This window comes from Syngnathus scovelli, chromosome 2, assembly GCF_024217435.2.
Source record: "Syngnathus scovelli strain Florida chromosome 2, RoL_Ssco_1.2, whole genome shotgun sequence".
NCBI lineage: Eukaryota > Metazoa > Chordata > Actinopteri > Syngnathiformes > Syngnathidae > Syngnathus > Syngnathus scovelli.
Window position 1 is genome coordinate 6382940 of NC_090848.1, and position 26579 is coordinate 6409518.

General features: G+C 40.8%; 2 protein-coding genes across 12 annotated transcripts in view; one reads left to right on the forward strand and one right to left on the reverse strand.

Annotated features, from left to right (window-relative positions):
* Positions 1–13763, reverse strand: part of zranb3 (zinc finger, RAN-binding domain containing 3) — a 55132-nt gene extending 41369 nt beyond the window's left edge. Inside the window, exons 1-6 of one of the 3 annotated variants that reach the window (XM_049752695.2) lie at positions 13661–13763; positions 12191–12363; positions 5706–5724; positions 5291–5469; positions 3489–3720; positions 1446–1531 (exon numbers count right to left, since the gene is read on the reverse strand). In XM_049752695.2, coding sequence (XP_049608652.1) covers positions 1446–1531; positions 3489–3720; positions 5291–5469; positions 5706–5724; positions 12191–12339 — 665 coding nt within the window. In that variant the 5' untranslated portion in view covers positions 12340–12363; positions 13661–13763. Of the gene's footprint in view, positions 1–1445; positions 1532–3488; positions 3721–5290; positions 5470–5705; positions 5725–12190; positions 12364–12930; positions 13497–13660 lie in introns of those variants that run through there. The other 2 variants (XM_049752694.2, XM_049752692.2) reach the window with 2 other exon arrangements.
* Positions 13764–15318: 1555 nt separating this feature from the next.
* Positions 15319–26579, forward strand: part of LOC125988000 (R3H domain-containing protein 1) — a 31747-nt gene continuing 20486 nt past the window's right edge. For 2 of the 9 annotated variants that reach the window (XM_049752701.2, XM_049752700.2), the window contains exons 1-6: positions 15325–15620; positions 15694–15873; positions 19677–19830; positions 21041–21232; positions 24902–24919; positions 25306–25395. In XM_049752701.2, coding sequence (XP_049608658.1) covers positions 21080–21232; positions 24902–24919; positions 25306–25395 — 261 coding nt within the window. In that variant the 5' untranslated portion in view covers positions 15325–15620; positions 15694–15873; positions 19677–19830; positions 21041–21079. Of the gene's footprint in view, positions 15621–15693; positions 15874–19676; positions 19831–21040; positions 21233–24901; positions 24920–25305; positions 25396–26579 lie in introns of all 9 variants that reach the window. The other 7 variants (XR_007488198.2, XM_049752698.2, XM_049752699.2 and 4 more) reach the window with 7 other exon arrangements.

Sequence of the window (26579 nt, forward strand, 5' to 3'; positions counted from 1 at the left end):
ATATCTGATGCATTTGGGCAAATTTGACTACAAACGGCACTGGCATGTAAGCTACATAGAGTCATAGGTGATCATACACTTGTGTCAAAGTTGAGTTGTTTGACAGCAAAATTTGCTTTTGTTCCATATTTTAAATGTTTTGACACAGGTACTGCCTTTTGCAAACAAAATATGTCATTTTGACCACTGTGGAATATGTTTAGCCCTCTGCGTTCTGTTTTGAAAATGTCGATTTTGACTTGACGGCTGCGTCAAAACAATCAATAAAATCTGTAATAGTTTGAGTGTGTGCCAGAGCTGATGTAAGTAAACACAGATGGGCCAAAAATTAATAGCGATGATTAAAATGACGTGGTTAAATGAGGCCCCGTGGAGGGAAATCGAGCAGGCTATTTTGCTCTCTGCTGGGGGTGTGGGGAATTTATAAATGAACACAAAAGTAATAATTGACATTGTAGTTCATTCCAAATGTTTTGGATGGGGTTGAGGTCAGGGCTTGCAAGTACTGACACAGCAAACTCATCCAACCATACCTTCTATACTTGATAAACTGAGCAACACCTATGTTACAGCACAATATGGCCCTCTTCAAAATCTTTCCATAATGGTGCAAACATAGACTCTGTGACATGTTGAAGAATTAAGATTCTGTGGCTTTTGATTTTGGTGTGTCTGGCTCCGACCGGTATTCCATGAATATTTGGATGTTTATACAAAAAGCAAAGGGGTCTTTACAACCCTTCTAACTTTGATGGCCGAACACTGGTGGCTCACATGGATAGACATTCAACAGGGGGCAAAAAAAAAAAAAAATCAAAATAAATACCAGCAATTCCTGCTGTATGCACCTTTGCCTCTTAGGGCCAGTGTCATGCTATGCATGCATGGAGTACACACAATGAGATAAGACTAGAAGAAGAAAGTTACACTTGAACTTAGCAAAAATGTGTGCCGTTGAGTATTGTTATATTCCTTGTCTGTTTGAGTTCCTAAAGTATTTGTGGGAACATTCATTATTATTTTTTTTTCATCAGCCCATCAATGGGATTTTAAATTGAGTGGTAGTGTGTCTTGTGAAATGTGCAAAATTACTTGTTCAGTTTAACAATAAACTCTTGGCATCGCTATCCAAGAGATGAACATTATTTTAGGTAATTACAATTAATTAGCTAAGAATACAGTGAGCGTGCCTATTTTGCCACATGAAAAACCATTCAATTTGTTCATTAGATAATAAAAATAATGAAAAATAGAAATACCAAATTTATCACAATAAAATTGACAATCATATTGCATATTACATTTTTCCTATGTTGTGCCAATTTGAACAATGTTGAAAAAAATAAAAAAAATGAGAATATGTGTATCAGGGGGTGCCAAAATGCCACTATGTAGGGCTCCGCCGTAAATGTTTTTATGTTAATTTGTGTCTGACTCACTCTCACCTATAACGGGCATTGCAGTATTTCTTGGCGTAATCAGTCCAGGTTCCAAACATTTTGGGGTAAAGTGCATCGATTTGCATGAAAAGCTGTAAAACACACAAGAAACAAACATCAACAATTTGCAAATCTGCTGACAGCTTGATGCCGTAACATAATATTCAATCAGTCACAATGTGGCAAATTCAGCACTGTGGCATCAACAGTATTCCTTAATGCGTGCATTTTTTTTTTTTTTTTAGTAATGGAGTGAACACATTTCATTTTGAAGTTGGACTTTATTTGGATTCATTACTGAAAAAAGTAACGTTAAAAAGTAAGCATTCAATCGCGCTCCATTTCTACACTCCGGGTGACAAATACACATATCACAAACAGTCAAACATTTTAGAGTTGTGTGGCTCAAATAAGGACAGGCAATTTCAAATAATGGATCAAGATGCTTATATATGTATAAATTTAAATATTTCTTATTTAATATTGTTGTCTCAAATATTTTAAGATGATTTAAAATAAATTCCCACCACTCATGCTTATTAAGTTGAAGATGAATACTTAAGTGTGTGAATACACACATGCATGCATGCAGACACACACACGCACACGCACGCACACGCACACACACACATATACACACACACTCTACGTCAATTTCTTTGTATTTGCATGTGAGCTAATGGTAGGTAATCAGCAGCACTGGGAGAGCTCTATTCAGAATTCAGCACTTGTTCATCACAGGCTTTACAGACATCCTTCCACCTCCCAATCCTTCTTCACACTGTTGATATAATAGGTGGGTGGAATGGGGGCACATCACAAACGGTGCAGCATGCCCTGAGCTGTGCACTAACCTCATGTCAGCCACAGTGAGTAATGATGGCAGTGCAATGAAGACTGGCAGAGAGGAAAGGGACCGAGCTTATCAGATTTATACTACGGATGATAAAATGTTATATGCCGTTTCAGATTCTAGCAGGGGGAGAGAGAGAGAGAGAGAGAGAGAGAGAGAGAGAGAGAGAGAGAGAGAGAGAGAGAGAGAGAGAGAGAGAGAGAGAGAGAGAGAGAGATCTTATCGAGAGAGAGATCTTATCTTAAATCTAACCTCACCACAGCAGTTAAAATGTGAGAGCTCAATGACAGGCCCGCTTCATCTCTGAGCTAATGAGGACAATTGCTGCTTCTGCTTTTTTCATTTAATTTGCTGACAATTTTTCATATCACTTGCAGAAAACAAGTAAATATTATTCAGAAAGAAAAAAATATATGTATATAAAAAAATATATCATCGAGCAATTTCTTTAAATTGTGAACTGCAAGATAAGTGAAGCATTTCAGGAGATGAATAATTCTGAAATCAAGTTGTTCTCATTTGGGAAATGTGCAAATGGTAATTTCAAAACAAACACTAACAAGAAAGTCTTCCTTTCAAAAAAATGCTTAGAAATGTAATGGCCAAGTTGAATTACATTGACAATTTTAGCAAAATCCATTGTGCCATAATGAGACTTACTGGAAATATTTGGAAGCTGACGCAATAGAATATGTCTACAATCTAGGCTTGTATCTCAATATAACACATGAAAATATCATAAATCATTATGAAATAGGACTATGACTGTGTGGCTCAGCAAACAACATTGGCCTGTGAAGAGCCCTTCTTATTGCCTCTAAATTCAATAGTTTCTGTCCCTGTGTGCTTTGTTATTACTTGTCTCATTTATTGCACTGCATTCATCTCTCTATATTGAACTTTGCAAATGATGTTTTTGTTACAAAGGTTATTGGAATATACACGATCGCGAGATGCTGGAATGAATTAATTGGTATTTTGGGGCACTTGGGCAAGTTCCAGGGGGCAACAGTAGAATTTATTTTGTGGCCTGCTAAAATCTGAATGTCCAACATCCTAATCTGTTGGAGTTACCTTTATCCGAACAAGGAGATTTGCATGAGAAACTTGCAAAATTCATCTCTTGTTTGTAGAATTTCACCAAAATGGGCCCCAGTGGACATCATTAAAAATCAATTAGAAACTATCTGCGTCACCTCTTCCGGGCGGCCCAGCGCAGGTGTCCCAGTAAGGAGGATGGCTCGCTTAGCGCTCTGAATGAGAGGCACCAGAAGCTTGGTTCGAGCAGCATTCCTGGATTTGAGGTAGTGTGATTCATCCACCACAACCACTGAGAAGCTCCGCCTGGTTAACGCCTCCATCAGAGAGCGAGCATCTGTAGTGAGGAGACCGTAGCCCAACACGGTCACCTTACTGTTGTTAATCCCCCTGCAAGGACACGGAAAAATAAGCATGACGTAGGCAATGCCAATGTCCGACTGACATGTTTTAATACAAAAACAAAAGAAGAAAAGTCAACAAATCATCATTCATCACAAAGCGGAAACATTTACCCAGCGTTTGTGTGCTTGAGGTATGTCATCAGAACTCTTAAGCTAGTGTGGACTTGATGAGGATCATGTAGGTGAGGTAAATACACATTGTGGCTTATGAAATTAATTTTCAATGAGAATAAGCAAGAAAAAAAAACTGTCAAAAGTGTCTCCTTGATCCCCCCCTCCCCCAAAAAAGACAACACTAAGGGTCAAACACCTAAAAACCTGTCCACTGCCTACACGGCCTCACAAGTGAAAAAGCATATCACGCCATAAACAAGCCATAAGGTCAACGGAACTGCAAGGCTAGAAAAACATTCAGCTACAGTTAATGGTTTCATAGCTGAAGGGTCTTTCTGGCGGAAGTTTGTGATGACCTCTTCCTACAGTGAGCAGTGTGAGCAATCAGAAAAGAGCTTTTTGCGAGAGATATGAACCCTAAACACCTACACCAGGTTGGTTTTTTTTTGGGTCTTGGGGCTCTTGTCCACAATTCCAAAAGCCATTAGTATGTTGAGGAAACCCGGACATTCATCACCTTCACAACACCTTGGCTTCTGGATGTTTCACCTCTCTCAAAACTACATTCATAGAGCTCAGCCAAAGATATAATCAAATTCTTGGTCACCTTGATCACTCTTGCCCGATTGCTCAGTTTGGCCAGAGAGTACAGCTCTATGAACCTCTTCCATTTAAAGTACATCCGAATTTTTTTCCTGAAAAGTTGTATCCTTGTGCTTTGACACAATATTTTAACTCCTATGGCATTTTATTTGAACTCATTGCTGAATTTTTGCCGATATTCTTTGTCAGCTGCAAGGCCAAACAAAGGCAATTTTAAATAATGTCTGTAAATTTCAATATGATTGGAGTTGACTCAAATTAAAGAGGGCTGTAAGGAATGCTATATGTGCTGTAAGTGCTGTAAGAAATGCATCTCAATGGTGATCAAGACAAAAGGAACAGCAAGTGCTGAGTACCTAAACAAATATTTTCAGTTTTTATTTTACTAAAACATTTTATTCTGCTTTGGTTTGGCCACTGGGGAACATTGGGTTTTCGAGAAGAAAAATATTTGAGTGATAATTTACTCTATATGCTAAATTAAAGAGGGTCAGAATAATTTCATACTAGAAAAATATTTGAGTGATAATTTACTCTATATGCTAAATTAAAAAGGGTCAGAATAATTTCACACTTTGTTACACTAAACACAGATTTGTGTATCGCTCCATTCCTGCCAGGTCAGTCATTAACTTGTCAAATTCAAAGACAGATAACAGAATATTATCCACATTATGTCAATTACATCCTTTGTGCACCTCACAATGTGCCGCGGTATTTTCATTGATCGGTTTATGGCTTTGCCTGATGCTGCCAGATGGCCCAAAATTACACAGTGATTCCAACTATAAACCACATGCTATGTTGTTTTTTTTTTTTTTTTTTTTACGATGACCTACATGGTATCGCTCTTGTTCTCCACCAGGTTGATGTCACCAGGCTGCAGCTCGGGGATCCAGCGCTCCAGCTCCTCAATCCAGGGATACTTGAGGGATGAGGGCACCACCACAAGGAGGGGCCACTCCTCCCTGAAAGCGTATGCCACTGCAATGGCCTGCACAGTTTTGCCAAGACCCATCTGGGCCAGCCAAATCAGCACCCGGTGAAAGGGGAGAAAAACAAGTCAACTGTGCACCAGCAATTCGGCAAATTGAACATGACGGCTGAGCTGATATGAGGCCCAAGTATAATAAGGTCCAAGAATGAGTCCTCTGTCAAAAATGATTAGGCAAGTAGCAATGCAGCACTAAGATGACAAATTCATTTGGAAGGTCAGGAAAATAGATTTCCTTAGCCAGGTTTGAGTGTGCTTACCTCATCGGCAATCATACATCTGTGAAACAAAACAAAACAAAACTTGTTAAGAAGCTGAAATTCTGCTCTTTTACTTAAACATCTGGAATTACAAATATATACGCTATATAGATATAAAAAAAAGGGGACATCTGGCCTTTTGACCAGCATTAACTGAAACAATTCAATAAATAATGAATGCATGGATTTGGTCCCGAATGGGAAACTTTCACAGGGCGAGTTTCAAGTAGAACGTTTTAAGACCCTCATCAAACATCACTGATATGAATAAGAATAGAGATTGTGTGCCGGGCTCTCTCATCCCCCATCTGTGACTTCTCACCTCACTAATCTGCTTTTGAAGTGAAAATTGTCTACAATGCAAAGTGGCAGCCACCTCCATATTTTTTTCAGTAGGTGACACTTTGGTCAGCGTCACGTTAAATGTAACCGTTGCAAAGTAAAGCAAAACATGCCCCATCCATGACATGGCTTTGTTGTGCTAGACGCAAACTTTAAATAACATATAGAAAAAAAAAAGCACCTCAATGAAACAATGAACATTCCAGCACATTCTGTAGTGCGAGCAGATCGACTATGCCCAAGCGGTTTGGTTCTATTGTAATGACCCGCCGTATTCATGAATGCCTCCCAATTTTCTGTCAGCCCAAACAGAGCATCAGAACAGCTGAGTTCCTCAGACATGCTCTCTCATTATTCTTCTTCCCTCCCCTTCACTTCTCCCCCTTCTCGCTATCTCCGCCCCATTTCTCTCTTTCAGCTGCGGAACATGATTAATGTGCACCTTGCCACTGGTGGTTTTTCTAATTGCCAGCACACCGGCTCAGTCAGCGCATTGTCCACACGTGCAAACACACATTCGCACACGCATGCGATCAGGAACAGGAGGTGTGCACAAAAGTGTGAAAAGATTTAAATGAACATATTTTGTGTGCTCGTGCACATACCACACACACACACACACTCAGTGGGGAAGGTGCGTGGCTGGGGCAGGTGTTTGCCATTTCTCAACGCATTAATCATCCTCCTTTAAATAACCCGAGTGTCGTCTTGACGGTTTGAGACCACGAGGATGCTGCACCGCTGTTGCCTGACGACAGCACGATCCCCGTCGCTGCATCTTTATAATGTTATCTCAGGAACCCACAAGCCCCAAAGTGTCAGGAAATGGCCCGCCTTGCCTTCCAGGGCGTTTGCAACCATTTGATGGCTTTGACCTCAGCACAGTGATGTGTCACATGGCCTTGTGGCTAACCCCAATCTTTCAGCAGTGTTAAGGTTCTGAATGTGCGACGCATTTCGTTAAGTGAAAAGCTGATCGGCGGCTAGACACTGCGCAAATGGCCGACTCGTAGGATGCTGAAGATTGACCTCGTGGGCTCCCACACGGTTCAAAGTGTAAAATTATTGCGTACTGAGCTATAAGTGGGTATCAAAACAAAGTTAAAAAAAACACTGTATCCGGCAAAGACGGACAGCAAGACATTTACCTCAAGCGTTTCAATACAGAGTGGACAACAAGACAAAATCCCCATTTAATAAAGCATGTCTAAGCTCATTTAAGGATATATTGTATTTCATAAGAGTATGTCTAAAAGGTTTTGTTTCTTTTCATCTGTAGAGAATAGCTACTGAAGAATTGTAATTATGAAGATACAATAGTCAGGGGAATTTTGAGTTCTGATAGAATAATCGGGGGAATTTTGAGTTCTGATCAAAAAGTAAGACATTATTTTTCAGTCATGCTTGAAACGCACATCAAGAAACTATACGGAACTGTGTCATTACCTTCGTAAACACTTCACTCGGAATACGGCATACAACATTGAAGTGGTGAGTGATATTTTGAAATTGTTTCAATGCCGTTGCAATGTCTATAATATTGTTTGGGGGCTGCTGCTATTAAGTAAAAGAAAAATTACATTGTGCTTGTGGATGGTTGGAATGTTAGTACACTGCAAACATTTTAAGAGTTTTTTATTCATTCTTTGAAGTCACCCATAAGTGCAAAGGTATGGTATAAAGCTGGTAAATAAATAATCACTTAAACTATATTTAAAAAAATAATAATATATGGGGCCAGTATTGTTCTAATAACAGGGCCACCAACGCAAAAGGGTTAATTGGCAGACCCTGCATAACTCTAACAAGGAACAATAGCCACGAGGATGTTCAGTGCCTTTTTTCTCCACATTAACCTCGTGTGCCAAAGGAGACAAATCCTGGACTGGTCCCCAGTCAGTAGCAGTGGCAGAGCATACATATTAAGTAGACAACAGTACATTCTCACATTGACAGTCTTTGAGTGGGAACTGAACAGACGCACCTTTGGGATTGGGATTGGCTCTTAGTCAGGCAAACAATTTAATTCATCTACAAATTCTCTTGTCAATAACAACAAACATGCACAGCATCTGAAATGTGCTGATTTACATTTGTAGTTATTAATGGGTTTATGCTGTGCCAAAACTCGCACAGTAAAATGTCAATTTAAAACATTAGTATTTCTCAGTAAAATGGTGAAAAAAAAACCCATCTGAATTTAAATATTAAATTAATCAATTAAAATTCAGGTACAAACATTGAACATAATATTTTTCCAGTGCTCCTACTATCCACGTCAATCCTTTCATATGCCACGTAACATTCAATTTATAGTTGTGCTTAAAATGCATTACTAGGGTGTTTTTACTCAAATGTGTGTTTATTTTTTAACTTAATTTCCACTGGCTGAGCGCTTTTGTCTTTCCAGTTCCATCCATCCTCTTATAATCCGAATAGGATGTGATATCTAGAAGTATATGTATGTTTAGATTGCTTATATGAATGTGCATGGTTTGTGTGCTGTTACCAAAATATGTTTATTGGTTGACTAAACTTCTACAAGGCTAACAGAGCATTTTTATCTTTGAAATGCATAAAAGTCCCTCTTTAATATGATCTGCCATAGGAATAATATAATTTTTTGTATCAGACGTTATTAGTGGTATCGGCTACTTGGTATCAGTATTGGTGAGAACTATAGAGTTAAATACTCATACTGGTATCTGTCTGGGGAAAAAAAGCGGTAAAAATTATTGAATGAAGACTTTTAAGATGGAAACACGTGCACAGCAAACTAAGTAATATAATGTAACCAGCACGGAGTTATGAAGGAACAATAAAGTCTGTTTATTGATCCCCTCTTGCATGAGTGCAGCAGACCTCATTCAATAAAAGCTCAGGCTGTCAGTTCAAGTAATATTTTGGACAGCTCACACCGGGAAAGGCTAGCACATGCAACATCACTGTCAGAATCTTAATGGAAGTGACAAAGAGTTCTTCATGGATGCAGTTTTACTTCAAATTGACATGTTTTCCCTCCGATATTGAGGTAGCCACACTCAAGTGCTGACCAAGTGCATTCTGGGCAAAATGTGTTTCAGCATAACCGATTGCAGGCCCGCTTTGCAAACAACACATCTAACCACATTCGATGGCATTTTATTGTTGTACTGTGCCATAACTTCCCCACAATATCTGTCATCTAAACCCATAAAATTCCTCTCGTCCTCCTCCATATGCTGCATCAGCATATGAATTGCAGCAAGATTTTGTGTTTTCGTTTGGTATTCCTGATGCTTGGAATGTGAAAAGACGTGTGAGATTTAAAATGAAAATCTGCATACGAATCCTCCCACACGCTGACATCAGTGATGTTCAGCATCTTCTGGTAGGTAATAAAGGGCTGCTATTTCTTCCTTTTTTATTTTTACGCCTTAAGATTCTTCTCATCTAGTATTTTACTTACATTGACAGTGAAACCCTAAATTTCCCAGGAATTCTGAGAAATCCAACAAGTTAGCAAATGCGTTCAAATTTGTAAGTAAAAAAAATACTTCTAAGATGACGTAGAATATCCGACCAATGAATTTCACTTCTGGAGCTTGTGATAGAACAACTTAAGATTTGAAAACTGTCCTCCAACAAGGAGGTTACACCAGAATCTGTTTGTTGTTTGCTGGATTCTTCAAATTATTCCATTCTCAAAATTCTACAATCTCTCACAATGAAAGTCAGTAGCTACAGTATCTCATCAAACCAATGAAAATGTAGCATGGATAGGCAGATTTGACAAGCTTATATCATCGTCAAACTCATTCAATGAGTGTTTTTTCTGCATAATCAGACTTCCTCCCACATTCCAAAAATTATACATGTTAGGTTTATTTAATTTATCCGTTTTCTCTGTACCCATTGGGGTCATGGGTTTGTTTTGGGCTAGACGGAAACATTTGGGACATAAAATTACAAAGGTAAAGGTGCAAAGCCCAAATAAATTACATAATCTCATTATGAGTAAATTGTGGTTAAACGCCATTGAGAGCACTAAACCTTCTCCTAAAATTCATGAATGCTCTCACAGGATGAGATCCTATCATTGCTGTCTGACAAGGAAGGGCGAGCGGGGATGCTCGTCGCATGACGTGTTTTCATCGAATGGAGCATCTGTCGTCGTGTTTTCGTCGCATTTTAATAAGGCACGTGCCGTGCGACTGTTGGTGGCCGGGGTTGCCAAATCATTTTACCCCCGCATTGTGTTTAGCAGGGTTCTATTATGAAGTCTGTTGCCCGTGATTTAGGGCTATATAAATAAACTTGACTTGACTTGAAGTCTAAGAAGTGAAAGGTTAAAAACCTGGGGCATCCTTGAACGAAAGTAAACTGCCATTCAAAACCATTCGTTGGTCCCAAAATGAGCGTTCATCTAAAATATGAACGAGTTCATGAACTTTCGTTCATTGAACGCGTTCAAGTAGAACGCTGCCTGTTAAATATGGCCTCAAGCTGAACTCTCCACACACACGGGGGCGGAGGCATAGCGGTTGAGTTGTGCATGCATGTCTTGGAACGGAAACACCAAATAATCATTTTTCCTCGATTATATGAATTTTGAGATCGTCTGAAGCCCAAATCGTAATCATGATTAAAATTCGATTAATTGAGCAGCCCTAGTAGATTGTTTTGGACACGCAGACGCTTCACGGTGGATACTATTATTCATGTATTCACATATTCTCACTCTGGTGGTGGCAAACTACATTCTGTAGCCACAGCTTCCCTGAGTGTGCACCTCCGAACACCAAACATTCACACCCAGTCATACACCAGTAGGAGGGACATCGGGGGGAAAGGTGGGTGAAATGTCTTGCCAAAGCACACAAAAACATGACTCGGGCAAAGCGGGAATCTAACAGCGGACCTTTTCGGGTACTGGATGACCAACGTTGTGCCACAGACATGCCCAAATCACTTCTGCTTGTCTTTCAGACGACACAGAAACCAAACAGTTCTCCCCGTTACACTGATGCCATTTGACAGCGCTGTTCATGTAATGCAACAAAAGTCAATTGACTTCTGAGCTGGCCGTGCACATAAGCAGCGCCTTTTCGTGTTCCTGAATCAATAGGGCCACCGCATCACAGCGAAGCTACTCAGATTGGCTGCCCCAGTGCTGACCTCCCTGAGAACTCGAGCATGCATCAACTGGATAAGTTAGACTAGAGTCAGATCCTGGTATACTTATGTTGCCGAATTCCAATACTTGAGAGAAGCGAAGAAACTTCCTTTGGGAGACAGTTAAAAAAAATCCACCTTGACTAAATTACCTTCCAAACAGAGCTGGAGGATATGACTGAAAAGTGTATCACAATATCAATGTTTCATATCAGTCAATATGTGAATTATTTGTACCAATTTAAGATAAGAAAAAACTAATATATAATAATAATAATAATAAATTCATAATGCACTTTGTATTTGGCACTAAATCTCAAAGTGCTACAGTGCAACTAACACTTTAAAACAAGAGACTAGTAAAAATATAAAAGCAATAAAACAAATATTTAGGCCAGAGTTAAAAGGTGGGTCTTTAGTCCTTTTTGAAATTTTAGTTAAGATAAAGTAAAGGATTATTCAGAGGAAATATACTGTTCAAAGTATCTGGTGGTAAAACTAATAAAATATAGTACTTTATAAGCCATTATAATATGCAATGTTGTTTACATCCATGCTCCTGGCTCAAAGAGTGTCATAAATGCTTGTTTGCAGAAGACCCCATTGTTGATACACTTAAATTGAAAATAAAACACCCGCGAGACAGTCACATTCATAAATAAATTCAAGTGAATAATGATAACGCATCGAGCACACACTTAGACACGTTTTGTTTCACTACACTGTAAATACAATACAATGGCACTGTGAGGCTAAAAACATTGTCATAGCCTCTTTTGTGGTTGTTTGCTGGCACCAGTATTTAGCATTCCTAGTTTACAGCTTGCGCCATCTGCATATGCTCACATCCTCTTTTTCCATATCTGCACATCATGTGTGCACAACTGTGCATGTGATAGTGGTCAAATGAGGTAAAAGATTGCCCTGATTTACAGTATATTTTCAACAAATAACAGAACTGGGATGATCTCACTGAGGGTGTTGCTTACCTTCCATTCTTAGATAGGGCAAAATGCACTCCTTCCCGTTGGAAAGGCATCAAGCGCTGCAGGAGCTTGTGAGGGAGGCCTGACATCTGCTGTGACCATCTTGTGTCACAGTGAGAGGGCTGCGGCGGGCCACTATCATCCACGGGCATTATGTCCTCACCAGTGGCTTGGATCTGAATTTAAGATGGAAACAAAAACATTGACCTGTAAACACTTGAAATCACTCAAAATTTATTTTGTTACAATAAAGACAATCCTGCGCCCAGAGAGAAGGCACAAGCAGGCAAATTATTTTGACTTTTTTAGAAACGGGTGCATAATTATCAATTTATTGGGCTTATAAGACATATTACTGACAGAATCCTCATACCTCCATAGTCATCATTTACCAGGTGACCTCAAATTTGTCACATTTGTTCAACCATTATCATTGGATTTAAATTGGCCAAAATATAAATATGGAATTATGATGTGCGCGTGTGCATATATGTGTGTACATTCAGACTCACACTCAAACTCAATCAAATGACAACAGGCCAGCACAATTGTGCAGTATGCATTAAATAATGTACAGTTAATCTCCGCCCCGACAAAAGTATGACAGGCAAAATGCACCATAGCTTTTAATCATTGCACGATGTGCTACTGATCGCATGGTATACGTCATAGTTTGGTCAGTATAACTAGGTAAGATCGCTGTCGTCACCATGATTTGCGTAAACATATGCGTTTCCACCTACCATATATGAAAGTAGAACGTAAAAAAACAAACTTGTTTTGGAAAGAGCAGCTTGAACTGTATCATAGGAAGCGAAGATCCCGGCAAAATATGGAGGTGCACTCGGTTTATGTCCCTTGCGACCCTCAGCATCACGTTAACAAGTCGATCAACTTTTTATTACAAGTAATTCACGGCAGACACACGCACAAAATACACTCATGGATCAAACAATAACACCAGCAATCATTTAAACGTATGTTATCGAGGAGGTTTAGAGCAAAAATAACTGTATGAAGACACACACTAACACCGGACGACGGCAAGCCGGGACATATTTTCCAACGCCCTCACGTCGAGCGTAAGTAGCCGAGGAGCCACCGCTTTCGATCAGCTTGCTTGTGTCCGTTACCTCACGTCGTCACTCACAACAACTCGAGGCTGTTCCTGCACAATTTGCAGAATTTGTGAAGCCAATCGGTAAGGGAACACTTGATCCCCTCACAGAAGTAATGTTGGCTTATGGAAGCGAGGCGTGTCGCACTTTGTAGCTAGCAGCTGTAAACAGCAGTCTCGCGAGTGTGTGACAGCTCCCAGCTGGCCCGGCCGGTGTTAGCTCTAAACACTGACAGCTTAGCCCCGAATCGCCGTCAATTCTGATTTTGCGTCTTTTTATTTTACTTTAAAGGGTATGGCCCGAAAGGAAACTTAAATATTCACGCTAAGCAATCACATTAGCTGCTGGTATGTACCTGTTCCTGCAAGAGTCACCACGCTGATCTTAAGTAACTTTTCGGCCTGTTTGTGTTGCAAGGTTTGCATGCATTGCCAACACGTTAATTGCTAGCCATTTTCATTTCCCGTTTGTTTTGATGTTTAGTAAGTGGTTTTAAAGTTGCATGTGCGTCGTGTTTGCTTGAGCAAAAACATCCAAGCAAAATAGCATCGTAAATATCCCTGCTGAAATTGCAGTTCTTCAAATCTGTTTTCCCCATATTGCACGTTTAGAGTTCAACGTGGGGAATATTAATACAATTAGAGAAGTTTACCATTTATTGTCGTCAGCAAGACATGTCTAATGTGGCAAAACATTCATTTTGATTTGCTTGTCACGTGAAATTGCGAATAATTCATCGGGCTTGTCTAATCAGTGGCCCGGTCATTTTGATGTATCAACATAGGCAATTATTGCCTCATGATCAAAATGTACAGAGATTAAAGTTACTGCATGGATGACTGAGCATACCAATACAGTGGCGTCATTTTCATGAAGCAAGCACTATAGCTTATAGTGCAGATAGATTGGCAGATACTTTTTCTTATTCCACAGTAAAAAAAAAAAAAACATGGGCATTAACTATTCCCTCCTACGACATTTGATTGTGTTTCGTCCATCATCCCAGGTAGGAAATGGTAAAATATGTATTATCAATCATTGAGTGGTTATGCCCTAATTCACTGTTACCTGCACAGATCAAGGGTTGATGTCCAATATTGAGGTTGAGGATATTGTGTCTTTCTCTCAAAAAAGATGTGGCTCGATGGCTAAATAATTAATCACCTTCCAAGGGGAAATCTTCCTTTCCTGTGTTATTTGGTCCAGCAGGCTCTTAAATAATTCAACTGTCAATCCATAAATCGTTTCTGTTTAATCAGTGACCTTTTCATAGGATAAAAAAAGCACAATACATTTGTTGCCGAAGTCTCGAAGGAAGAAATGGTTGTCACAGCCTGATGCTAGTTGCTAAGTGACAGTGGGAACTTCACCGCCCACTGTGTTTTCTATTGAATGTCGGAGAAACGTTCAGAAACTACCACAAAATGGCAGTCTAGACACTGCGCAGTGCACATCTTAGTGAGTGAGGATGGCTTAAACATTGACCTCCCCATCTTCTCACAATATTAGATATTTTAATGAAATTAACACTTCTAGGCATGTCATGATCTCTAATTATTTTCCCAATCAAATACTCCAAAGTGATTAAAGACACATTTAGATGAAATGGAGGTGGTCAGTGCTCTGCTCTCATTATGTACAGGCAGAAAATTGTTTCCAGCAGATCCATTAAGCTTGTAATTTGCTTCAAGTAGATTGCTTTCGTACAGGGCTTCTTTCAGTCTGTGCTCTGGGCGGTATTTCAGGTTCTCTGAGTCAAGTAGGATTAGCTGTAGCCTGGTGGACTTGTGTGAGAAGCGGGGTGCCAGCTTTATTGGGACACTCGCCCAGTGAACAGCTCGGCCTCTCAGCGGCCAGCGCCTCCCCATCGACTCTCCACCTGGTGTTTGAGCACCTAGCAGGCCGCAGTCGTTTCGTTACCGTCCGCTCTCCTCTTCTCGTCTGTGCTTGCCAACTTCCTTCTCCCCTTCGATGTAGGTTTGCCTCCCTGCTTCCCCCTCCTCCTCCCTCTTCCCCTTTTGCGCTCTCACTCTCTGTCTATGCCGCCTTCCTTCCTCCCTCCTTCCATCTCATTCTGTTCCATGTCCCTGCATGCCCTTTCCTCCTTCTCCGCCTCCCCCCGCCTCCATCCGAAGAGCAGAGTAGCTAATGAAGAGACCCATTTAGGCGCCGACTTTGGTTCATACAGCCCTCCGTAGCGCCGGTCGGCCGGCCTCGGCTGCTGCGACTGGCTGTTTGGGCTCTGACATCACACGGGAGCCAGCTGTTGATTTGGCGCTGTCTCCAAGGCTGGCTGGCTTGATGGGTTGTGGCAGGTAGACTTGTGCTTGCGCAGCATCCTCCCCTCCCTCTTTGTGACACCCACTCGCCTTCACCCTCTTCTTTTAGAGCCCCTTCTCCCCATCTCACACGCTCACTCTTTTGCGTGAGTGTGCAGGAGGCAGCCGGCCGGCAGCTGCTGGAGGTGCGAGCTGGGAGGCGACTCCAGTCTCTTCAGCCAGCAAAAATTATTGCCTCCTGTACACAATGGAAGCTAAAGAGCTGAGTTGCTTTGGGGATGGAGGCCAGGTAGGTCCTGCAAGCTTCCCGTCTCTCAATATTGTCTTGCGCTTCTTCAATTGATCCTTTTTGCCAACGTGCTTCTTTTTTTCCTTGTCTGTTTTCCTCTGTCATTTAATGCAATTAATTAGATGTGTTGATTTGATTGAAGAGTTTGTCCTTAATGACTTTAAACTCGGGTAATTTATTCAGATGGAAATCAAACTCAGAAAAAGATGTATATATATTTTTGGGGGTTTCATGATGGCTGTGCTGTAGATCGCCGAGCAAGTGTGCAATCTTTCCCTTGGGCTTGTTCGTGTGAGATTTGCTACGTTACATCAAGACTGTGTTGCTCAGTTAGTGCCGCCAATCTCCTCAAGAGTTGCCCGGGCTCGGGTTTTCACGGCGGCGTTATTACCTGAGATGAGCCAGTAAGAGGTTTGACTCGTCCTTTGAGCAAATCGACTTTTAATGGCTAAGGTAGACTTTTGAACTTGGGTTCTCACCAGGCAGCATTGCAAGACTTGCATGTGGGTTTTCTCACTTTTATTGTGTCTCCTTTAATTGCCCAGATTGATATTCCCAAGAAGTTCACCTCTGGGACCGGTAATGGATTATCTACATGCTCTGCTGCAAATGTAATTTATTAATGCTGGCTGCCTGCGCCTCTACCGCAGCGTCCTGAGCTCGCATCACCATATGCGACCCGGAGGCGGCGCACGGCACGCAATTAGGGGCTCGTTCATGCTTTTGCAGTTAATTTAACCGTCCGTTTGCTGGCAGTTCCTTCAGATGACACGGGCTTCCTTGCCCTGAAATTAAGGGAAGCAGGGGATGAAAGTGCCATCATCTCATTGGCTTTACACTAATGGCTTTCCAGCTCCCCTGTCAATGCTTTCCTGGCTTTGCAATTAGGAGAAATAGCTAGGAAATGGTAGATTAGTTACTCAGCTGAGCGAAACACAAAAATCTATTTTGTTGCCGTGCCGTGAGTGTATAGCCGCATTAGTATCTAATTAGCTGTTTATTGGGTGTTTTATTTCATTAGTCGGGTTGTGTGTGCTGTGCCAAATAGAAAGTGGCTTTTTGGCATGCCGTGTGCAAATCATTTAATTGTACCGCCACAATATGTGGCTAATTGGTTGTGTTTGATTTCTTTCTTAGAAAGAAAATGTCTCCTTTGTGGTATCTTTTTGCCGGTTTAAAAAAAAATGGAAAGCTGATGTCAAGTTTTCACCCACAGTGCATAGTCCTCTTTGTGTTGGTGCTTTTGTTTCTTTTGTGGACAGTCACAGCTCTCTGCTTATGTTCCTCCACCCTTGTTGAAATAAATTCATCATTAACAAATGTAATTTTTTACCCCCCACCCTCACCGGGAGAATTCATCTTTTTTTTTTTTGCTCAGTATTTGACTCGTCGTCACCCTCTCCCCACATTTGAGCCGAAGCCAGAGTTGAACCTGGAGAATGGAATTGAGGGTTCTTCTGCTCCACTCGAGGTGCTTTTAGCCCAGGCAATTGTTCCGACCCACGCGGAACCGAGTGGAGGTGTTGAAGGGAAAAGTCTGAATTTGTCAGAGATTTAGGTGTGTGCTCATGTGAAGCGGAAGGGAAATAACTGTCTCGATGTCACCACCAAGCTCCCGCGCGTGTCATCACTTGTCGCCTCTTATGTTCCTCAGAAATTTTTCATTAGCCTGCCATCTCTATAATTGTCTGTGAGTGTTGTCCGCTAAGAGGAGTGTGATTAACTCAGCCACCCTTATGAAATTGTTCTGGTAACCTCTTTTAACAATTTCTTTATAGGGAGAAAAAAAAAAGACATGGCTGCATAATGAGTTCAGTCCAAAAAAAGATATGATCCGTATATGTCTTTAATTATTTATTATTTAGATTTGATTGCTATGAATCTGAAATGAGCTATGAACTCTTATAATTTGTCTTCTGCTTTGTGTGAGGTTGCTATGATGGCCATTTTATGTGTCGTGAATTGGCGAGGTGACTCTGAACGACGCCGGAGGGACCCACTTTAGGATTGTTGTGCTCTATTGTGATTTTTAATATCAGCGAACCACTCCCTGTCAGTGACGGCACGTTGCCCCGAGGATGCACAAATGAATGAATTTCAAAAACTGAAATGCAATTTCAATGCGGCATGTAAGCTGTGGGATACCAATCAAAACGGGCACCGTTCTTTCACGTTTGAATGTCTCAGTTTGAGGCGGTAACGGTATCTTCCGCTGCGGCTGTAATGTGTCCGCCCTCCTGGAGCGCCCACAGCCTGGCTGAGCTGCATTGATATTATAGCAGCGTTTATCGTACGTGTGTCATGTCTAATTTTCAGCAACAGCTGTAGTTTCTCAGAACACGTTCTCTTGAATAACAAAAGCTGTGTTTTGTGTAAATGAGTGTATCAAAGGGCCGTTGCTGCCACTATAGATGACATGGTATTTTCCATCACATTATAATGTCTAAATTCATGGCAGGATTATAACGCTTTGGAATATATTGAAATGTCAACCAAAACTATGACAGATTAATGTGCATAATACGTGTGTGTCTGTGTGTGTGTGTGTGTGTGTGTGTGTGTGTGTGTGTGTGTGTGTGTGTGTGTGTGTGTGTGTGTGTGTGTGTGTGTGTGTGTGTGTGTGTTTCAATGTACTAACACACTGCAGTCACTGCACATAATCACATTAGAAATTAGAAATAGCAGGAACAAAAAAATAGTTTAAAAGATTTTAAAGGCTGTCCTCAATGTCCCCCTGCGGTGTCTTTACTTTCATTCTCTCTATACACAATAAGTATCTCGATTTTTTTCTTTTTTTTTTTTTTTTTTTTTTTTAGTCATATAAAAACTTCTCCTCATAAAAACATTTTGCGGGGCCGCTTCTCGCCATGTTTCCTCCCACCGTAACATTTGCATTGTGTCGTAGCCGTCTTCTTTGGCGTTTTCATCTTTTCGTCCGATTATTTGCATCATTTTTGATTGTTCGCTGTAGTGGCGCACACTTTATGGGACAACCCAAGACCTGAATTACTCCTCAGAGAAACTAAGCAGTAATGAAATTCAAAATTGAAAGAAAAATAGCAATTTTACCACTTGACTGGTAAAGCGTAAACCGTTTGATTCTCAGTTGCCACCCATTATCGCTTCACGCTGCTGACGCCGATGGCATCATGTGAAGGAAGATTATAGAGTTAGCAGGGATGCCACTTGACCTTTTGGGGCTCTAGAAGGGGGAGGGTGAAACAAAAGACCGTATTATAAGCAGCAGCCAGCCCTTGGCACTGTTGGACGCCAGCCTCGGCACCGCGCCACACCCATTCAGTGCGATAGAGATTAGAGAAAGTAAAAGAGGCAATGAGAAATGCCATTTAACATGAGCATTCTGAGACATTAGTCAATTGGAAATGTGTTGCGTGAGAAAAAAAAAAATACAAATTTGATATTGAAGCATTTTAGTTTTTTCCTGTGGTATTGTCAGTCATTGATTTGGTCTGCGTTCTTTTAGACATCATCCTTTCTCAGCGTGTAGCACACGGCAGGCGTTTTGATAAGCGTGTGCCACCAAATGGCAAAGGCTTTCTCAGCACAGAAATGCTCTTTCCTTGCTTCTTTCTGAATAGCTAATGTTGCTGTTGCCGTAGCTGCATTCCCATCTCCACATTCATTCATTATTTATGGCGCACAGGCACGAATGGGACCCAAAATACACACTCACCACCATGCTGCTCACTAAAACCTGCTGAATCTACTGTCACTGCTGCCAATCGTAACCCCTGACCTGTAACACACCACAGCGCTAACTCAAGTGCCTGTCTTTGTGCCAGGTCAGCAGGGGTCATGAGGGTGTCGGGGCCCCCGGTTGCCATGCAGAGCGGCTGAAGCAGGCATGGACAAGAAGTCTCCGGCAGGATCGGTAGGCCTTGTTGACTTCCCCCGACAGCTCATCCTTTGCCGCGACCTTCACCGCTGGCTGCGCAAGTATGTCTTTTGTTTGATGTGAATTAATAGCATTTTTTTCTTTTGCTATCGCCTACCACAGTTTCCACAGATTTTCCGCCAATCAAATTCAAGAATGTTTCCTTAATGGAAGACTGGCATACTGAAGTCATTCTAGGAAACGACGCATCAACATGAAAATATATTAAAGTCAGAAACCCCCAAAATTCTGACATTCCTGTCCCAAGGCAAAATGTGTCTAGTGGAATGAATGATGCTGAGAGGAACAGAATACTGATTTACTGGCTCTCGAAAATATCTGTCCAGTAATGCAAATCTTTGAACAGGGCAACTCGAGAGATTTCACCCATCAAAATGTCAGTAAAAGATACTAAATATTCAAAGGAATGTGCAACACTCTAGAGTATTAAGCTGTTTTCCCTCAGAATGTAAAAATAATGTAAAGCAGCAGCAAGCGATGCTTTTGTCAAACAACTGACAGGTCATTGAAATTCCGCAACAAACTCTGCAGATGCCAGCTGTGTTTTTGCGTGCCTCTCGGCCCAGCACAGCGTTTGCTCTCTGGAAAAACACTGTGGGAGTGAGCTACAAGTCAATGACTTTGACGTGGACGAATTGACTGTCACTTTTTTAGTGCTTTTAGCATAAACAGTCAGTTACATGCATAGCTGCACCGCCATCAGATAAGAAAATGGTAGTGATCACTCCTCATCACATTGGTTGACCTTCCTCAAAGCCCCACCTTGGAAGCTCCACTGCACCTCCAGAACTGTCATTTTTATGACCTAATCTAAGTAGAAACTTGCATCGCATGTCTTTGCGATATGCATATTGCGTGGGCCAATGCAATCTTTTTTTGAAATTTTGTGCAGACCTATTTCGTAAGCGCAAAACGTATTTAGACATCATATAAGTAACTAAAATATAGATCTGGATAAAAAAAATTAAAGCCTACCTATTACCCGAATGATGCATTGTTTTAAAAAAAAAAAAATTGAAAATTGTGTTCGACTCCATAATTTTGATTGAAATTTGATGACTAGTTTAGCCCTAGCACCTTCCCTAGCAATGTTTGCGTTTTGTTGTTTTTTAATTTAAATACATTTTGATTTTCATGAATAATATGTTGAGAACAGCCAAACCACCTGCAAATGCTTTGCTTTTTTCCCCCAAAAGAAGAAAGCGGCTGTGCCTCACAGTTTGCATTTTTTTCTTCGAACATTTCTTTCAGGTTCCCACACTTTGCCAACATTGCCAGTAAGACTTTGCCATGAGAATGTCTGATAAAGTAGACTTTGAAACAACGAAGGTGTCCGAAACTGCCAACGCTGAGGCGTTTCCAAAAGATGATGCCACCCAGTCGGAAGTTTCTGATGAAGGCAGCAAAGATAATGCTGGCAACATCACCACAACGGAAGCCAAGGTAAATGAGGAGTAGTTGCTTTCCACTAACATAGTGCTTCTTCTGGATTGTCTTAATAACACAGCATGATAGGAGGTGTGCTCAAGCCACATCTGAAAAGCTAAATGGAAAAGTGAGCTTTGGACGGCAGCCCAGCAAACTGAGTGGGTTGAATGCATTTCATAGGGAATATTTTCCCCCACTTTTCTCCGCATGTGACTCTGTAACATTCAACGTCCAACACAAAACTGACTAAGGGGATTTACACCTACTGCTACCTGCGACATTCCCAAGTTGGTGTTTCAGGTCACAAAACAATATATTCTGAAAAATGTCATTATTCCCGACTGGACGGGGCTTGGCTCTGTTTTTCTGCTGACCACAGTGAATATCTAAATCAATGAAGGAAGTATTGTCGGTTGTGAATTGCGGAGGCAATCTCGCAACTTCCCCCATTGTGACTCACAGGGCTTCAATTTAATTCAATTAAAGAGAATCACTGCTGCTTCAATTTCTCTCCATTTCTTCTTTTCTTCCAGTATGAGCAGTGTTGGACAAATTATCCAAAATGTAATTAGTTACTAGTCACCTTTCCAAAAAAGTAAATGAAGTAGTCGTTGTATTACCCCTTCTTAAATTAATTAGTTACTAGCATCACCTTTGTAAATATTTCAATGATGTCAAATAATTCAGATATTTTGAGCATGTGTCAATACAGTTACATAAGGTAGAAGTATTGTACAGCTCGGGATGAGTACGGACGGCGACGATCATTGTTCTGTTTTTGACACGACACATTCCCGAAGCTGATTGGCTGACGTGATGCGTAGCGAGTCAAAAGTTAGTCCGCAGAGAGGCGGAAGCGTTTTTGCCTTTCGCGCCGACACGTCCCGAGCTGCCACATTTCACTGTTAGTAGCGTTATAACGATTAACATAGTAATCGAGTATCTTATTCATTAGTGGAAATCTATAACGGCGTTAGTAACACTGTAACATCTAATGAGTACTTAAAAATCATTGAAACAGTATTCAGAATGTCTGATCTAAATAAATTACTGATAGATTTTCTTTTACTTTCAAAAATGAAGCATGTATGAATTAGAATGTATCTCATTACAAAATGAAATTGGTTCTTATCCTTTTTTCACACATCACTGTCATTCATAACGACGTGATCTATTCAGTTTTATGCTGTCTGCATGTTGCAGCGCACTGACGTCCCTTCTCTGAGGTCTGACATTGCATTGTAAATGAGAAATTGTTTTTTGAATCGCCTTATAGCTAAACAAAGGAAATCATTATCGCATGGGAGGTTGCCATGTTCCTTCGAGCCACAGACAGAACAAACTTGGTAATTCATATTTCCCACTTGAGCAAGTTTAGATTTTTGAATCACATGATTTAGTTGACTGACTTCGGTAGCTGCAAAAGGGAGTTGTGTACCAAGACAAAAGTGAGTGACTTGTATGACATACTGTATGAGATTTTATTCTCCACATTTTATATATTTGTGAGAGTGAGTCAGATGGTTTATGTTAGAGCAATGCAGTGATTTCCAACCTTTTTTCTCTTGCGTGCCTCCAAACCTTTTTTTCGTGCCACAAATACCCCTTCACTCGTGCGTCTGGAAGATTTTACAGTACTATGTATTATTTCATTAAATGATAATCCTTCTATTTTGTCTCTTTTGAACATTTAATACTCGAGCATATTTCAACTCAAATTAAACAAGAATAAATGTTGCCTTTAATGTAACTATGAATTTAAAACAAAAAACATCAAAATGAAAATAAATATTGAATATACACACACACACACTTAGATTAATAAATATATAAATAAATAAATAAATAAAAAAAATATATATATATATATATATATATATATATATATATATATATATATATATATATATATATATCTAACTAATGTCTCAATCCCAAATGAGAAAGCAGGCAGGGCTTTCTTGTTGCTTTTTTTTTTTTCCCCCCTCACGGCAACTTATTAGCATCACCTCACAATTAGAAAAAAAAAAATTGCTCTACAGCCGTAGGCAAGTGATCACTGAATAGCAGGTGGTGGGTGCAAGGGACAGATGACGACTTTACATTTGTGTTATTCAGATTTTTACTCTAACCAACATATTTTCTACATTTGAAGCGCAACCCCCCCTGCCCTCCATTTTAGATCCATAACAAATTCTTCACCTACTTAGATGCCTACTTCCTGAACAAAATGCTAAATATGCTATATGATCGAACATTTGATTATATGATTACATTTTTGCTCTGTCCTTTCTTGTTCCTACTTACCAGCCAGCTTTCATTATATACTCATCCTAAAATTAGCATCAAATGTATGGTAAATTCATAAATTATTCAAATTAGAAAAAAATGATTATTAGAAAAAAACTATTCTGTGATCTCAATGTGATAGTTAATTGTGTCCCCTAAAATTTGGAGTTTCAAATGGTGGAGACAGATTGTGATGGAGGCAAAAATTACGGTAGACTGGGAATGCGTGTGCAAAAGCGTGCGTATGCATGTGTGCGTGCATATCTGCTAGTGTGTGTACTCTCAGTGAAAGGCAGTACTTTGTGACTTTGCCACCATCTGCCTCCAGCTCTGCAGCTCCATCCTCTGTTGGTGGCCGCCCTACTTTTGCTGACTTCAGCCCTTTCCCTCTTTCCCATTTCCATTCCTTTATCTCCTGCTGGTATTGTTCATTCCCCACTGGCCCCATGCTGCTCAATTAGCTGGTGTAGCGGTGCACACGCAGTCGCAGCCCTCTCCCACCTTACCCACCACCCCTCCCTTTCCGTATTACCTGATATAGAAAGGGGTGCTGTAGGTCACAGGCAGCGTCCCATTTCAATTTGTATGCAACTTAAGGCCCTCAAGCTCAGTGAGAGAAAAGGGTTGCTTGGTGGTTGTCCTCTTGATTTTTAGAGGACAGACAAGAAGGACGGATATTCATGCTGGGATTAGCAGGCACAGTACAGGGCACGGGTACAATTTATACTGGAACGACTCCTGCTAGGTCACCTGCTACCTTCGCCACCTTGTGTCCTCAGCGCGTTCTACGATGAAACTTTCTAACATGTATTAGTGTCGTGCTCTGGTGCTTCAAAAGGAGAAGCACTGAACCTTAACTTTTACTGTCAGACGCCCCATCTCCCTCCCACTCCCGAGTCTGATTCACATGATGGCCAAAAGGAATTCAACTCAAGTGATTGTCACAGAAGAGCACATTATGTAAGACTTATGTCTTGGAAATGATTTGCACTGTCTTTTCACAACCTTTATATCATGTTCATTTTTCTAATGACTTGTCTGAATGAATAGAGTGAGCGCTGGCAATTTTTTGTCAGAAAATGAACTCGACATGGTTGTTGTTGGACAGTGACAAATGTATATGCTCTGCAAAAAAGGTTCCGAATAAATTCTGAATCTTCACCTTAAAAATTGTTTATCTCTTTTATGGTGTTTTGGATATGCAGGGTTATATCGTCCTTTTTCTGCAGATGTCTTGACAGAAGCCCAAATTGTTGGCCATCCATGTTTAATTTAAGATCTTTTAGGCAACAGTCTTAATTTCCAAAGTTCAGTGGTTTTTGTGACGATTTTAACTTCCTGTATTCTTCCTCCGCATAACTTCCCTCCAACTAAACACCTGCTTACATGGTGCAGCCCGTGAAGTACTTGAAGGTATGGATCACTTGACTCGCATGTTTTGAAATGAAGCATGTGAATTGTTTCCTTGGAATACATTTGAAGCTGCACCTGTGTTTACTGTCAGGAATATTGTTAAATCTCATCTGTGTAAGATGACTTATTTGCAATTTGTGTTGTGAAGCGTCAGTTTGCCTATGCACACATTGGAGGCTGTGGTGGTTTGTTTGCTGCTTTGCTGTCATGCCCCTCCAGGGACAGATAACGGAAGCATCATGGGATGAAAAAAAAAAAAAAAAAACTCAGTCACTAGACAGACAAAATTTGCTTGCAACCTGTTTTTTCTACTTGTGAGTGTCTTGGGCTGCTTTTTATCTGTATGTATGGTTTTAACTGTCTACTCCTACACCCCCCCTCGACAGCCTAAGACCAGGCTAAAGCTTGTTCGGAGCCTGGCAATATGTGAGGAGTCCTTCCCTTGTCCAATTCTTGAGCCTTCAGCTTCACCTCAGGTAAAAACTCCCTGAGCGTATCTAATACCTCTTTGAATCCATTCGTCATCCCATCAGCTGGACACACATACGGTAGCTCTATTGGAAGTGCTGACCGTGGATGAGTTCTTCCATTCGGCTCATTAAAATTGAGATGGAGGACCTCTAGCGAACTATTAGCGGCCTTCCTCTGACAGCTGTGATGGAATACCTGACCATTGCAACCTGGCGAAAGCATCACATCATCAAAACACAAACAGCAAGCAAAACTATAATTTGTTAATTCAACTATTTTACAGCATCCAGACAAAGAGTCCCCAGCCCCCCCTCAGCCCCGCCCACACCGCCAGATCAAACTTAAACTCCATTAAATGCCACTCTGCTCTGCTAATGATATATTTATGCGGCTGCACACACACACACAGGTGAATTCGTCCTACGATTTAGCCAGTCAGCACCGTGCCCCATAACCAGAGGGCAATGTTATTCCCACCGCGCTCTCTCATTGCCTGCACTCCCACGACGTCTTGTATTACCGCCATCAATCATGTTGAGGAAATTGCAATTTCCGCACATCACCTACCGACTGCTATGTAGTGCCCTAATTGAATACTCCTGATATTTCCCCTGCCGCAGTTATTGGTAGAGATGCCTCTGAGCAGGGCTGTTTTTGGCAAGCTACCCTGGAGGGGAGCGCTAGTACAATAAGGAATGAAGCAAAACATTAGTTAGGCGGAGCCATACTGTTGTAATTTCATGACAATGAGCCAGTGAAAATCAGTCATTGCGATGGAATTGTGGTTAAACAGAATTATTAAAAAAAAAAACTTGAGCCTGTTTAAAGGGTGACAAGTGTGCTGTTTAATAACGTAGTGTGTAGCACACTAAACATGGACCAGAAAAATGAAAGCCGTCTCAGGAGATTAGAAAGCAGATGAAACACAAGCATGTCAAAGGTAAAGACCATTTCCAAAATGCTGATATTCCAGGAACTACACACATTATTCAGACATTTTGGTGCGATCCCAAGAAGAAAATTGGTGACAAATTGAAGAGAGGGCTAATGGGAATGGTAACAAAAGACTCCAGAACATCCCTCAAAGAAATTAAAGGTTAACTCCAAGGTCAATGTACATCACTATCAGATTGCAACATCTTTTGTTGTTTGAGGTAAAGTGGACCTCATGGGAGACAACTAAGGTGTA